We start from the raw sequence: 15,855 nt of genomic DNA, 5'->3' as shown, positions 1-15,855 counted from the left end.
GAAATTGAATTAATTTAAATAGCTGTCTTTAAATGATTGTTTAGTGAATGGAATTTGCATATGATTGCAAAATTGCATGATATTATAGCTGTAGAATTGAATTGTTATTGAAACCAAGTCATACATCTAAAAACCTCAACTTCACCACTCTTGAGGAGCTAGCAGCTAGAAAGTTTCAGTTTTGTTATTGAAAGGCTTTGGAGTAATAATTTATTAGCAGGCTTCAGAGTCGAGAATTGAAAAGTATGTATGCGATTTCGATCAGAAGCCATGTCAGAAGTTATGATATTGAGTGAATAATTGCAATATACTTCTATTGCATCTTCATATTCGGCCGACTTTGCTTATTCAAAATAAATGCTGCTGTACGGAATATTTCCGGTAGTCTAGTGGCTAGGGTGCTTGACCTAACTAGCTATTTATTCAGTTGTCAATATTCGCAGTAGCGGAAGTCTACAGAGAATTTTATAGCATTAATTATGAATTATTACATTTATTATGGTTTTTGGTCGTTTGAAGGTGGTTGAACTGCTGTTGTCGAGAGGAGCGAACAAGGAGCATAGGAATGTTTCTGATTACACACCTCTCAGCCTGGCTGCTTCAGGTGGCTACGGCAACATCATCAAACTGCTCCTCACTCATGGCGCTGAAATCAATTCCCGTACCGGCTCCAAGTTGGGAATTTCACCTCTCATGCTTGCCGCTATGAATGGCCATACTGGTAAGAGCTCATCACTTGTGAAATTCTCTGTATATTTTTACATAAAATCACTCCTTAAACTAGATCTAAACTTCCCACAAAAGAATCTTGTTGTTTTAATAGGTATTTTGGGCATAATTCCTGGTATCATCTTCATTAGCATTATAATTTGAATGACCGATCCCATTTACCAGTGCAAATGTATTGATTGTAAAGTCTAAATGATGAATATTCTTAGTACCATTACAACTTCAATTAAATAGTCAAAAAATGTTGTCCCATCCTTATCAATGAAATTCTGCAATTAATGTCAATCACTATGGTATGCCAATTTATATGCGGGTCACACAAAAACCATTAGCTGTCCTATAATGAGGTCCACGTTATAATGACAGTATTAGATTAATATTGGTGTCGCTATCCTTGTCCATAATTCTACAAAGCAGATAGCGCTATCCTTTTCCAGCTCTACAATGTTGCCAGATCATTTTTCAACAATGTAGAACTATAATTGAAATATTTTATCTCAATCCTGAAGATTTATTATTTAATAATTATTGAAAATATATATTTTCTCGAATGAAATATAATTGATTATTTTAAACAAGAATGAACAGTTTTTTCATCAGATATACCGGTATCAGCTGTATTCTATAGAAGTCAGTGGCCAGGGCCAGGCAGAGAATCGGGAACGCTGCTCTCCTATCTTCCTCCTTTGCTATTACAACGTGGTTCTCACTATATGTGCTGGCTTTATTTTGCATGAAGACAAATATGTTGGAAATATATTACAAAAGTGGTGAAAATAATCTTATAATACGCCCGATTTTCCAATTATGGGCCAGTTTTTGAAAAACGAACTTTCCATATTAATCCGTAATTTATTTTTTTTTTCACATAATATAGGTGCTGTGAAATTACTATTGGACATGGGAAGTGATATAAATGCACAGATAGAGACTAATCGGAATACAGCTTTAACCCTCGCCTGCTTCCAAGGCCGCCACGAAGTCGTCAGTCTGCTACTCGACAGAAAGGCCAATGTCGAGCACAGAGCCAAGGTAACAACACTCAACTACTTCATCACCATAATTGAATTCTGATAGAACATGTAGTTTTAGAATAGGAAAACTGTGTGCAATGACTTCTGAAATTGATTGTGACAATGAAGTATCTAGATGTGATCAAATAATATGTAAATCAGTAATCGGGTTCTATCTTGAAGGCAGTAGCTTCAGGTTGCTTTCATGTATGATCTGTGATAAGCGATTCTATCAACGCGTAGATAATACCCACGTGCTTTTTGATAAGCCTGATTATGTTGGAGCTGCGCTGAAAATCGCTCTGACCATCGATATAAGCAGCGATATATAATAACTTAGTTCATTTTCTCAGCTAGTATCCATGCATGAATGTTGACAATTTAATAGTTCAAGTTTTTATGAGACTAGAGTGATAAAAATTACTTCAATAGATTTCAATTAAATTAAAAAAACTATCTTATTATTCTGATAATAATGAAACATTCTTATCTCGATGAAATTATTACATTATTAGTATTAATTTATTATTTAACTTGCAATAAATAGTCTGTTTTATTATTTGATGGTAGAAGTTTTGTTTTGAAAATTTAACATTTTCATCCCTTTAATAGAAGATATTGATTTCAATTCAAATAAGTTTCTCTATGAAACCTACTTAATTTTAATGTTAGCATTATTCGATCTCCTGTAATTTGTCTCCTGTGATATTATTCCAGTCCTGAATGGTATAGGAAATGATCGTCGATATTCAGTCAAAATTTTCATTTTCACTTGGTCATAACATTTTCTAGGATGATGCCTTAATTCATTTTCTAAATGTTGGAATGAATGCTGCAAACACATTCCTATCAACACTGAAGAATATTCACAATATTTACGTTTTCCACATTTGAGCGTTTTCAAGCAACTGGAGTCGCTGCTGTCTCAGCGCTATTCTCTGCCTACCTCCGTAAACAAAGCCGTAGTGCATTCGTGTGACGTCAGCAGGTAGGGCTCCTACACCAATAAAAATTCGTTGATTTCAGCTGATCTATATCAGCTAGTGTTTTTATTGGTGTAGGAGCCCTACCTGAGCTGACGTCACACGAATTCACTACGGCTTTGTTTACGGAGGTAGTGGGTAGTATCGCTTCTCTTATCACAGCTAGTATCGCTTATCATAGCTCCAACATGAACGCACCCTTAGAAATAAAAGTTTTAACTATTATTGAACGAAAATACAAATTAAATTTCAAATGTAAATCTGTAATGCTTGAAAGTTTTACAATGATAATGAGTTGACACACTCAATACAAATGTGGATGGTTTAATTTCTACGTAATACAGTTGATCTTATTTATTAATGTTGATAATGTATTTAAGTTAATCTTACATTTACTTATTAAGGAATGTAAGCTTTATTGCAATAAACTATTAGCATGTCCTATTCCACCCTCTAGGTTTCCTAATAAATGCGAAGTATTGCTACAACGCGGACTAGCTACAGTCGGATATGGGTCGGGGTCAGTAGCCGTACTGACAGGTGGAGTTACCGGACCTACACTTCTCCCTCTATCCTGATTCTTTACCCTCTGCTTCTTTCGCGAGATTTTTAATTTCAGGGGAAGAGTGTTTGTCCGTGCCGTTGCTGGCTGATTCGGCCCTCGGCCTTTGGAATACAGGGTGGGTGTTAAGGGAGATTAAGATAACCCTATACAACGAGACGGATCTGACTATCAGATCCCTACCAATAATTCTATTTGTAAAGGTAGTACGCAATCTGAACCAACTGCGAGTTGACGGCGAGCAAAGCTGTACCTGCAAGCCCGGGGTGTGGTTTTTCTATGGGGTTTAAGGTGAGAGCTATGGGGTAAAGGTATGACGGAACTATGGAGTTATTAGTAGTATTTAAGATATAGTTAAATAGGGCACGGTATAGGGTGTAAGCTATAGAGAATAGGGTGCAGGGTATGAGGTATACGGTATAGGGAACAGAGAATCAATAATAAGATTATTATTCTCTACAGCAAATAAATATCTGCTCAATAATCCGCAATCTGAGAATTGCGCTCTAGCTCTCAGCAGGCTGGACCTGCTAGCTAAACATAGTATATCTATTTCAATTTTATGATAATTGAAGTTCAGAGGATGAGGTTTCGGGTGTCGGATTTCTGAATCGCGAGCCTGCAGCTGCGAAAGGATTTTCAGCAATTCTGAAACTGCTAAACAGGATTTCCGCGCTAATCTGGTGACTGCGCGCCGGTTATTAAGGGCCAATCTGTGACTGCCCTTAAGGGTATGGGAATCACTCTCAATCGTCCAAAACGCTTTTAAATTAATAGTCAGTATGTCGACTATTATGAGAGGATAGAAAAGATTTTTCACAGACACAGTCTGTAGAATAATATCGGGAAGACAACAGTCTGTCGTTGTCAGGGTAGGAAAGGATTTTTCCAGGATTTTCCACAAGGAAAATATCGAGTCAGAGACTCCTAATTCAGGAAAAGATTTCAATAGACTTTTCCAAGTAATTGCCAGTCTAAGGACTACCACAAGATCGATCTCTAATTTGCAACTGAGATTCACGGGAAAATTCGTGAATTTTCAACAGGGAAAACCAGCAAATAATATTTGCTATTAAAGAAGACAGGTTTCTAAGAATTTTAGAAAGGATTCGCGGTTCTGAAAACCCGCGACTAGGACGATCTCGAATCTGAAACTGAGATCAGGAAGGATTTTAACACAGGAAGAATTAAGAGAAAGAAAGAGAAAGGATGCCGCAGTCTAAAAACTTCGGCGAGGAAGTCCTCAAGCTGTACCTGAGAGCTAGAAGGACTTTAGTAAAGTGAAAGTTGAGAGAAAGAAAGAGAAAGGACGTCGCAGTCTACCAACTTCGACAAGGACGAACTCAAGCTGTACCTGAGTTCTCTAGGAAATGATTGGAATTTTCCTACTAGGTATTACAGCAAGTCAGAAACTGCTAAGAAAAGTTAAAATACTGGGCCACTCTATAGTATGAAAACCAAGCAAGGAAAACTTACTATAAATGATAATAATTTCTCTGCAGGGACAAAAATTAATCGAGAAAACTATTCTCAAAAGGAACAGGGATTTCCCCACAAGAATAAAAATCAATTGAGAAAAACTATTCTTAAAAAGGACAGGGATTTCCCTACAAGAATAAAAATTCAATGGAGAAAAATTACTCTTTAAACTAAAGGCCACCTTACTACAGAGTAGGAAAAATATACGGACTACCAGTCCTGACATACAATTACCTGAATCGAATTACCTGCTGATACGGAGAATAGCGAACCGATTCCCACTTCCCGTATTATAATTAAAAACGTCGTGAAGCGACAGAGTCGAGGCTTATAAATTAAGTACTCAAAAATAACCCGCTATAAGAGCCTAGCTAAATTTCCCACTCAACTATTTGTAGCACAAATTTGAGATCCCTTACAGGTTTCCAACCAAGGATAACACGTTCACCCCCAGTGATACGAATTCAGGAAAAATAGCTGACAAGAAAGAGAAACCCACAAGGGAGTTCTAACTCCGAGTTGTTCGGAACTCGACCTACAATATTCTATGTTAACACAAGATAGAATAATAATTAGTATCGGGAACGTCGTAAGGAGAGGAGATTCGCGACCCGATCTCACGCTCAACCACCGCACAACTGCTCTAAATGAAACCTACAAGGACAGAGAATCCCCCAGGAAAATCCACCTTCAAATACAGTCGGCAATTCGACATACAATATTCCATTCACTAAAATACAGAATAGAATATTAACCCTCTAGTACACCACTATTGGGATCGCCGCACGGAACGCAGCCGTACACGAACCCGTTCACCGAACAACTGCTTCTCTCCCAGGTCTTCTTGGAGCAGCACCGGGTCACTGAAAATTAGGAGGCCGGGGGAAAAGGCTCGCCGACCAATGGGAGTCTGAAAAGACGATCACGCCACTGGTCATGTGACAGGGTTTGACTCAGCTGCTCCTGATGTTAAGGGTGCAGCTAATGATGACAATGATACTAATTACTACACTAAATCAGGCCGGTAAACAATATTTCTATTCCAGAAATTTCATGAAGAGCGATACCAACCCGACTCGGTAGACGCTTATCGTTTTGATGATACGGCTGCTGCTGCTGCAATACTAAGTACGAGAACGCTCAGAGTGGTAAACAAGATCTGGAAATTTCTGGTTATGATGAATCCGCTGCTGATGATTCATAGGGATTGGCGACGATGGTGATAATGTGCATACACTACTACAAGTCCAACAAGATATATCTGGAAGTCGACCCTATTCTAATTCTAAAACAGAATAAATTCGCTAATTTTACACTAGACGACGGCTCTCCATCCGTCACAAAAATTCACTTTGTGACAAAACCTATTGTTGGTATTCGAGCCTATTACATGAAGCAATATGCAAAGTCAAATTCGTTGGAACTGGGCTATGAATAGCACATTTAATGGCATTTTAATTACATTTTTAAAATTTGGTTTTCAATTCCTACATAAACAAATGCATACTTGTTGATAACTGTTTCGTTTTCATAGGTATTGCCAAATTAATTTAAATTCACAAAACATGCTATGTTGAAATTTGTGTTGCTTACTGATGACCGATGGTTTCGACAGACCGGATTAACGCCACTAATGGAAGCAGCCAGTGGAGGATACGTTGAAGTTGGCAGAGTGCTGCTAGACAAAGGCGCCGATGTGAATGCTCCTCCTGTTCCTTCTTCCAGGGACACAGCCCTCACCATCGCGGCTGACAAGGGTCACTGCCGTTTCGTTGAACTGCTACTGTCAAGGTATGCTGTTCATTCCTTGTCTAGTTTTACATAGTCTTTTGTAGCTACTAGGAATTTCATTCTCTTTTCTTTATTTCTATCCTTCTTGAAATAGTTTAAAGAATAATATTAATATTTCTTGTAATAAAAGGAGAACTACTCTCATTTTTTCCTTGTCAAGGCCTTCCTGAACCCTTTTTATTTTTATTGAACCTAGTTACTTGTTAATTCCCCTTAAATATCAACTTTCCATCATTTACATTCATAAAATCATGAATCTTGTAATTTTGAAACTCGTATATAGGAACCAACAAGGTAGAACCAACCCTATCGTACCAACTAGTCTAGGTAGACTAGGATTCCCTACCGGATAGAGCAGAATGGACACCCCAATGTCGCAAACTGGAATAGCGTCGCGGAGCGAGGACCCGCAGGTGTTCACGCTACCAAGGTTAATCAGTAGTAAACTACTGATTCCTCACCACTAGGCCACAACTAGAAGCTAGAGAACCAGCCGAGGGGTGAGAGGATCCAATCAACGCAGAAGGGATGCGCAGAATTCTATAAAAGGTAACAAACAAGTCTCAAGGTACATCAAGAAGACAGCAAGTGGCGAGGAGGAAGTTAAAATAACCGGTTAATTAGGTAAGTTAATTAGGGTTCCGCTACTGAGGATGACGTATGTGAGTGGTGATGATGATGATGATGGTGGTTGTATGAGTGATCCAAGATAAGGATAAAACGACAAACAAGCTGCAAGCCCCAGCAAGATGACAGCACGTGTTGAGAGAAAGTTGGAAGTATAAATCAACAATGAGAATCAGATAAAGGTGGACTAGATAAAGTTGAAGTCACAAATTGCCGGTTAAAGCGGGATTGTAGTATGTCGCAAGATAAAGCTGAGGATAATAATCAAGTTCGATGATGATGATGAAGATGATAGAGTTAGCAAATAACATGATATCGCTGACTAAATTAACCAAAAGTAACCAGATAATAAGCCACAGGGCATCTCTTCAACCGTCGCTAATTCACTTTGTGATATTACACACTACAATTTACAATCTGAAACAAACAAAAACATTTCTTAGTTTAAAAATACTTGTAAAATGAATTGAATCATTTATAAACAATTGATAATAAAGACCAAGCTTTGATGAAATTGTAAAATTTTTAGACCAAAAAGATTAGACACACAATTTAGAGTATTGTATGATATGAAATTGTTCTCTATCTGTTTCAGCTTTCTCTGATCAACTATTGGATTTGTCAATTTTATGAATTTCTTATTAATATAAGTAATTTGTGATGAATATGGTGTGCTTTTTTGCAGGTGTGCTCAAGTCGAGGTCAAGAACAAGAAAGGGAATTCCCCTTTGTGGCTGGCCGCTAACGGAGGACACCTTAATGTTGTCGAATTGCTGTACAATGTCGGTGCTGACATTGACTCTCAAGACAACAGGAAGGTAAATATTATTCATTTTTATAACGATTCATTATTTAGAATCGATAGTCCGATTAATTCGATCAGTATCAGGCACCTGGCAGGTGGTTTTGACCCCCGATTGTATTATTACAGGTTCTATAACTTTTCAATTTCTCTTTTGTATTGTCATTTAAGTGATTTTGATTGATCAGCCTGTTTCTAAATCTGGCTCTCATGTTCTTATAGAGTCGCGAATAAATTATAAGTAGGACGTTTCACTCACTTATATATTATTATTACAATAAGCGATTTGGTTTCGTGGTCGCGCCGATAAGTTATCCATAAGATGAGATAAGAATTAGTGCATTTTAAATAAACCTCAATTATCTCTTGGTCTGGCAAGAATGCAGTTGAGAATCGAATACATTAAAATCCCTGAATACATGTATATCCATTTGAATTTATATTAAAATCCGTTTTATGTTGTAGGTTTCCTGTTTGATGGCGGCATTCAGAAAGGGTCATACTAAAGTTATCAAGTGGATGGTTAACCATGTAACGCAATTCCCCAGTGATCAAGAAATGTCCAGATATATTTCAACTATAAGTGATAAGGTAATTATTGATTGGATTGAAGTGTAAATAATCCAATCCACAATGCAGTCTCTATCATTATGTTAGCAAACCCAGTAAACTTGTTTTTAATAACCATTTTGGTTGATTTTTATTTACGTAATGGCAAGACTGATAAAGATAGCAATGCACCTACTTAGATAGCAAGATAATTATGTTTGAAGCTTACAAAGCAGCCTGCAAACACTTACTTACTTGATACTTGATGTCGTCCTCCTTGACGACCACACAGACCGTGTCAAAGTTTAAAAAAAAACTAAAAAAGTGGCTCATCGGTCAGTTCAGCCAATGAATAGATATGTCTATTGATTAATTTCTGTCTGACGAGAGAGCAGAATCTTGTGCGAGACACATTTTTCAGTTCCATTGTGAGTCTGTTGTAGAAATGTATTGCATGGGAAGCTTCTCTGTGTATGTACTATAGTGAGGTAAACATTATAATGGCAGTGTACGATTGACAATACTGTTGCTGTCCTTTCCTATCATACAACCAAACAGCACTATCTCTCTCTCGCTTTGCAATGCTGTCTATTTGCCAGAATATTTTAAAGTCACTTTTGACAGTGACTACAAAACTGAACAAACCATATTCTCAGCCGCCATTTTTTTTCTTCATTCTATCAAAATACTTGAGTACACAAGTCGTATAATTGATTTAAAATGTATTTTTGAAACAATGAAATAATTTTTAAACATTACCTTATGAGAAACACGAATTAAAATACCTGAAATGACATTTTGAAAGTTGATAACTAACCATCCTAGACTTCATCCATGCTTAAGTTAGCTACCCTAACTAAGTATTGAAAAGTTATTTCAGAATTGATCCATTGAAATTACTTATTTTTAAATAGGATTTCCATTTTTCTATTATTTTTAAAGGAAATTGAAATAGAATACCTACCAAATAACTCAATTTCTTTGTTTTGAAATTCAGATTGTTGTATCACAGCTTTTTAAATTAGCCGCCATTTCAGGTTTGTATAAAAATGAAAATCTGATCTCAGTCATGAAAGCAAATTTTTGAATCAAACTATGAAAAATATAGTTTCTTACTCAATTTGACATTAAATTGATTATTTTATCAAGGAAATGATAATTATTATTAGATTAAATTTAATGGGATGAATTGAGTACAGTCAGTGGCAAAATGGAGAGACTTGGCAACGTTTTTCTCCTATCTTTCTTCACTGCCATCATAACGTGGACCTCACTATAGCCAGCCTGCTGCGAGGAACCTCAAGATCCTTTGCATGGCGAGTGTTGTAAGTATGAATCTCACAGGGACAATAGCGTCAATTAAGCGTTTACTAGCTGTTGCAGGGACACGGAAATGTAAATTCCAGGCGCATTTGAAGTCAAAAAATTGTCAATTCCGCGTTCCCGTAGCAGCTAGTAGACGCTACTAATGTTCCTGTGTGCAGCGTTTTCATGAAGCAATGCGTTCTATAGCAATCGATATTAAGTATTGGACTAGTTGTAGACCAGTTTGCCAATAGAAGACAAAAGACTAATTCAAGTTTTGAGTGTAGCTCACACTACTGATTAATCATTAATAATTATTGTCTTATTTGAACCTGTTTGTCTTGACAAACTGCCCCTACTACAATAACTATATAACCATAGTAATGGCATTATAGGATTGACAATAGTGTTGCTGTCCTTTTCTATCATGCAACAAAGCAGATAGCGCTAACTCTCTCTAGCTTTGCAATGTTGTCCGTTTGCCAGAATATTCTATTTTTACTTTTGACAGTGACTGTACAGAAGTAAACAAACAATTCTCAGCCGCCATTTTTTACTTCATTCAACTAAAATACTTCAGTACAAAAGTCTTATACTGATTCAAAATGTATTTTTGAATAAATGAAACAATTCTTAGACATAACCGTATGATTTCTATTGATTTAAAATTATTGACTATCTATTGATTTAAAATGTATTTTTGAATAAATGAATTAATTTTTAGACATCACCGTTTGAGAAACACAATTAGAATACCCGAAATGACATTTTAAAAGTTGATAAAACCAACCATCCTAGACTTCATCCATGCTCCTGTTAGCCTACTCGGTTAGACCTTCTCGTACCGGTATAAATGATATTAAAAGGTTATTTCAGAATTATATCCATTGATATTACTTATTATAAATAGAATTTCTATTCTTATATTATTAAAAAAAGGAATAGAATACCTACCAAATAACTTAATTTCTGTTGTTTTGAAGTTCAGATTGGTGTTTCACAGCTTTTTAAATTAGCCGCCATTTCAGGTTTGTTTAAAAATAAAAATCTGTTCTAAGTTATAAAAGCAAATTTTTGAATCAAATTATGAAAAATGATATTTAATTGATGAATTCAATTAATATGACATGAAATTGATTATTTTATCAAGGAAATGAGAATTATTTTTAGATCAAATTTAATGGGATGAATTGAGTAACAGCTATGTACACTCAGTAACAAAATGGAGAGATTTGGCAACGTTTTCCTCCTATCTTTATTTACTGCCATTATAACTTGAACCTCACAATAGTTACTGTTGCCCCTACGAGCTCTGTGTTGAAGAAAAAATAATATTAAAGTGTTGAGCGCCAGTGGTCAAAATGTTGCTCAAAAAATGGTTAGCATAGAGTGTAATAAACTGGACAAGGTATTAACTGGCTGGAATCATGATAATTATTATTTCCGACAGATAGAATAATTTTATAAAATTATAGATGGCTTTGCAGATAGTCATATGATTATGAAAACTTTTGCAACTTTATTGAGAATATACTGTTCTGACGTCATAAACAACACGTGTTTTGAATTAAAACTGTATCATCTGATTAAATAAATTCTTTTAACTTATATCAATATTTGAAATATAAAAACTTGTCTTCAGTTCATAATGAATTAAATATTACTACCTTATTCATTTTAACGTATATTTTTATTATTGAATGATTTTACGTTGCAATGAAAGAATTTCAAGTAAGTCGTATTTATTTAATAACTACAATTTTCATTATCCATTTGTTGCTTTTATTTTTTTTTTTTTTGAAAATTAGGTTACTTTGTAACTTTTCTGTAAAATTATTTCCATTTAAACATTCATCTTACAAATATTTATATTATTTTATGTTTTGTATTTTAGCGACTTCAATAGATGTGGCATTAAAATCGAGTACGAATTTTTATTAATTGTTCAAAGCTCAAATTGGGGGAATTTTATTATAAGCTTAATTGTACATTATTTCAGTTAACCTAAAATTATTGTAAATAAAAACCCTCATTGCAAAATCATGCTAATACTCATGTGGAAAAACTTTTGCTACGTACTTTTGAAAGATAAATATAGGAAAAGTTAATACTAATAATGTAGCAATATTATTTAAAATTTTAGGATCAAGTATATTTCATACAAACTTGCGCTGGAAAACTAAAATTCTAAAATAATGTAATTCTTACAAAATTCATAAATCGGCTTTTTTCAATAGAAACTGATTTGTTTTTAATATTTTCACAAACATAAACATATTTTTAAAAATCTTGAATTTGTTTGACGACATTGAAAAGATGTGATCTCAAGAAAACTCTAAATGAAAGAATAGCAAATCTTGGTTTGCAAAATAATCACATCTTGATTGGGTCTAGAATCTTTTCATTCAAAAATGCTCTATGCAAGGACAAAGAAATAATTAGAACTCTGTCAAACTCTATGCAACAGCTTTTTTAAAGGAAAGCTGTGTTTATTAGAAAAATTGAATTTTCCGAAAGGCAGGCTACATTTTGGAGACAGGATCCTAATAAGTGTTGCTAGATTTTCTGACTTTTCACTTTGTAAAATATATAAATTCTTGAATCTAAAGATTATCGTGTGTGTAATAGTATGTAAAAAACAAATATCTATATACATATACAATGTGAATCACATAAGCTGGATTTAGTCGTTTTATCACTTCTCACTGGAATAAGATTGTTTCAAACGTAAATGCCTGCTGTTATCCATAAATCATTGTGAATGGGTACAATACCGCTTGATGCACACTACAGAAAAGCTAAAAACTATTAATACATGAATTTACTAGTTTAAATAATAAATTAATACTGAGCAACTTGTTTATTATTTTCTCAGCTCAGTTTTCTTTAATATCTTCTGCTTCATCCATTACCTACACTTGTGGGATCGATGGCGTCATAAAATTCAAAACAAGTAATTCAGCACATAACCGTTCAGATGGCAGCAATCCAGTAACTGTTTTCAGTAAAAACTCAAATTACCACACACAAATCAAATCAAGTTTTATTGTTCACATTGGTACACAACAAATAATTATAGGCTACATTGAAAAGCAGCAAAATACAACATCATATATTGAGAGAATATACCATCATGTATGATAAAAAATAATAATATAGTAGTAATTGGTAATAAATAGTAAACAATTAGTGCTTCATAAAGCCCTTGTCCGTGAACAGGAGTTGAGGTTTAATCGGGAAGCGATGTAAGAGAAGAAGAAAGCCTACACACACTCACCCAAAATTAGTTTTACTTATTTTGATTTCATCTTTTAGTGTTTTAAGAACAGGTTTGGTTTTAAGCTGGTATAAATTGAGAATAATAATGTTCGTTCATTGTTATATTAATATTTAATATGATGTTGTAGGAGCTTTTGGAAAAATGCCAGGAGTGCGTGAAGATCATTCGAGCCGCTAAAGACATGCAAGCGGCCAAGGCGAACAAAAATGCGTCGATTCTGCTGGAAGAGCTCGACAAAGAGAAGACACGAGAGGAAAGCAAGAAGGCGGCCGCCGCCCGTCGGAGGGAAAGGAAAAAGAAGAAGAAGCTGGAGAAGAAGGAGGAGAAGAGAAAATTGCAAGAGGAGAATCAGAAGAACGAAATGATTTGCAACAGCAGCAGCATCAACGCCAATGCCAACGATGACGATGATGAAGAAGAAGAAGAGGAAGAGGAGGAGAAGGAAGAAATAGAACCAGGTATGGTTGCCAAACTTTTTCAAAATATTAGAACCTTTTTCAACTATTACACTGGTATTTAAAACATAATAATTATAGATTTGGCATAACAATCGTTCTAATGATCAGTACTTGTTTAAATAAATAAGATATTTTCAGTGCGAATTAATTTTTAATTTTCATGTTTAAAAAATTATTTTTTATTCCATTCATTTTCAAAAAGCTATACTTTCGTAAAGAATAAATTAAGTTATTGATGAACTAATTTATAAATAATTATCTTGAATATCAATAAACACAATATGTATGTTATACTAGAACCATAATGTGCATTGGTAATTACAATCTGATTTACTGTATCTAAACTAATAATTGTGTCTTGATTTTCTTTAAATAATAATTTTATTGACAACATAGTTATAATAGAAAGAAGTGCTGCTGTAAATGAAGAAAGAAAAAAATGAGTTAGAGTAAGTTAGTATTGATGCTTGCGAGAGAGGGGAGACTGACGCTTAGTGCTTAATGAGAGGATGCTTGGAAAATTGAGGTCATTGGAAGAATTTAAGTTTATTGAGTTGTGGGTGAAAGGGCTCTTGTCTCAAAAAGTAGAGCTATTGCAAAATGGTACCCCTGATGTACACATTTAAGATAAGTTATTATACTTCTTGCAAATCTTCTTCTGACTTGGAGGAATTTGCGGCGCAGAGAAATGGAGGGAGATCAGCCAATTGCAATGATGGATTGAGTCATAGGTGGAAGCATAGAGTCAGTCTAGTCTGTGATTGCAGAGAGGAATCTTCCTAAGTTTAACATTAGCGCTTGAATACTCACTGGAAATTAGAGGACGCTACCTGGTAAACAATGACAACATATAGCCGCCTTTGTATCCCTGCCGCTGTATGCCTTCCCTGCTGCGCATCTCCATCCCAAGTCGGAAGTTAAATTGAACATACAAATATTTCTTTTCTGGCACTGTGACAAAGAACCCAAAGTCAAAAAATATTGTTAATTTTGTTTGTGAGAGGAGCAATGGGCTGCGAATGTATGGTATTGTTAAGCTGGTTATCATAGTTTTTGATTTTTTTCAATGTTGAAATCAAAGTATTTTTGAGAAGTAAAATGGATAGTACAAATGCGAGTGATGAGGATATCTCAAATGATACGATAATGTTAAAAACAGAGCAGGTTCAGGAGTTTAACTTGGATGAATCAATTAGGGATAGTGAAAATAGCTCAAATGATTTGGTATTTGCAATTGACTCTCATACTTGAAGAGAAAATACTACGGTACTATTATTGACATGAATTTAAGAAGTTTGATAATGTAACTGGATAATAAGTTAGATCAGGCTAGGATTGAAAATAAACAGGCTAGAATTGAAGATAGGATTGATAACGATTAAAGATTAGACCAGAATGAGAAAAAGATAGAAGATACATTAGAGAATTCATTTCTCTAATGAATCTCGAGAACTCATTAGAGAATTCATCATTTTTTGAGAAAGTTATTCAATTTACTAAAAATGACCAAAAATAACTTTTAGTTGAGTTTAATAACTTGATATTTAAAATTGATATTTTCAAAAAGTGTTTGTTTTATTAGATCAACAAAACCATGAAGAATCTATCCTTAAAATCTCATGGTTTTATCTTTCACCGAACTTGAAATGTTCTGGCACAAAAATTTTAACTTTAGGCGCTCATATCTCAAAAAGTAATGATCGGAGAAAAAGTGTTTTCCTGAGAAATCTTTTTAATTTTGATATCTTGATAATATACAAATCGAAAAACTTTGAAAAATATCACCAGTAGAAAGTTTCATTTTAGCCTTTGCACAGCCTTAACAGAATATCATAAGAATATTAGTGAGCTGGGAATAGAAAATAAGAAAAAAATAGAACAGATAGATAGATAGATAGATAGGTTAGAAAAGGAGATAGATGTTCAGATGAGCGGTATAAGTGTGGAAATAGACAACATGGGCAGTAAAGTCAAGTAGAAACTAATTGTGAAGTATATAATAATTTTACTAAAAATTGTAATGCATTGGATAAGGAATGGTTTGATTTTATCAAAGAAGATTTACTAGTTTTGAAGGATAAGTTAATAGATAGCATGTTGTCGAAAGACATTCAAAAGGTGGCTAGGACAGACTTAATATTTGGGAAGTAGGAGTTGATCTCAGTTTATCTGAATCTGAATATTTCATAAATCGTTTCAATATGGCAAAAAAATTTATTCCCAGTATTGATAGGGAAACTATCTTTGATATGCTATAACATTTTGAAGCAAATATAA

General features: G+C 34.5%; 1 protein-coding gene across 1 annotated transcript in view; it reads left to right on the top strand.

Annotated features, from left to right (window-relative positions):
* LOC111047570 (ankyrin repeat domain-containing protein 17) overlaps positions 1-15,855 on the top strand; it is a 71,570-nt gene that overhangs the window by 31,137 nt on the left and 24,578 nt on the right. Inside the window, exons 23-28 of the mRNA XM_039423139.1 lie at positions 496-721; positions 1,607-1,761; positions 6,382-6,557; positions 7,870-8,002; positions 8,452-8,577; positions 13,248-13,578. Of these exons, the coding sequence (XP_039279073.1) occupies positions 496-721; positions 1,607-1,761; positions 6,382-6,557; positions 7,870-8,002; positions 8,452-8,577; positions 13,248-13,578 (1,147 nt within the window). The remainder of the gene's footprint in view (positions 1-495; positions 722-1,606; positions 1,762-6,381; positions 6,558-7,869; positions 8,003-8,451; positions 8,578-13,247; positions 13,579-15,855) is intronic.

This window comes from Nilaparvata lugens, chromosome 1 (genome assembly GCF_014356525.2).
Source record: "Nilaparvata lugens isolate BPH chromosome 1, ASM1435652v1, whole genome shotgun sequence".
NCBI classification, from domain to species: Eukaryota; Metazoa; Arthropoda; class Insecta; order Hemiptera; family Delphacidae; genus Nilaparvata; species Nilaparvata lugens.
The sequence above is the reverse complement of the archived record's forward strand: the minus strand, read 5'-3'. Positions and strand labels throughout refer to the sequence as shown.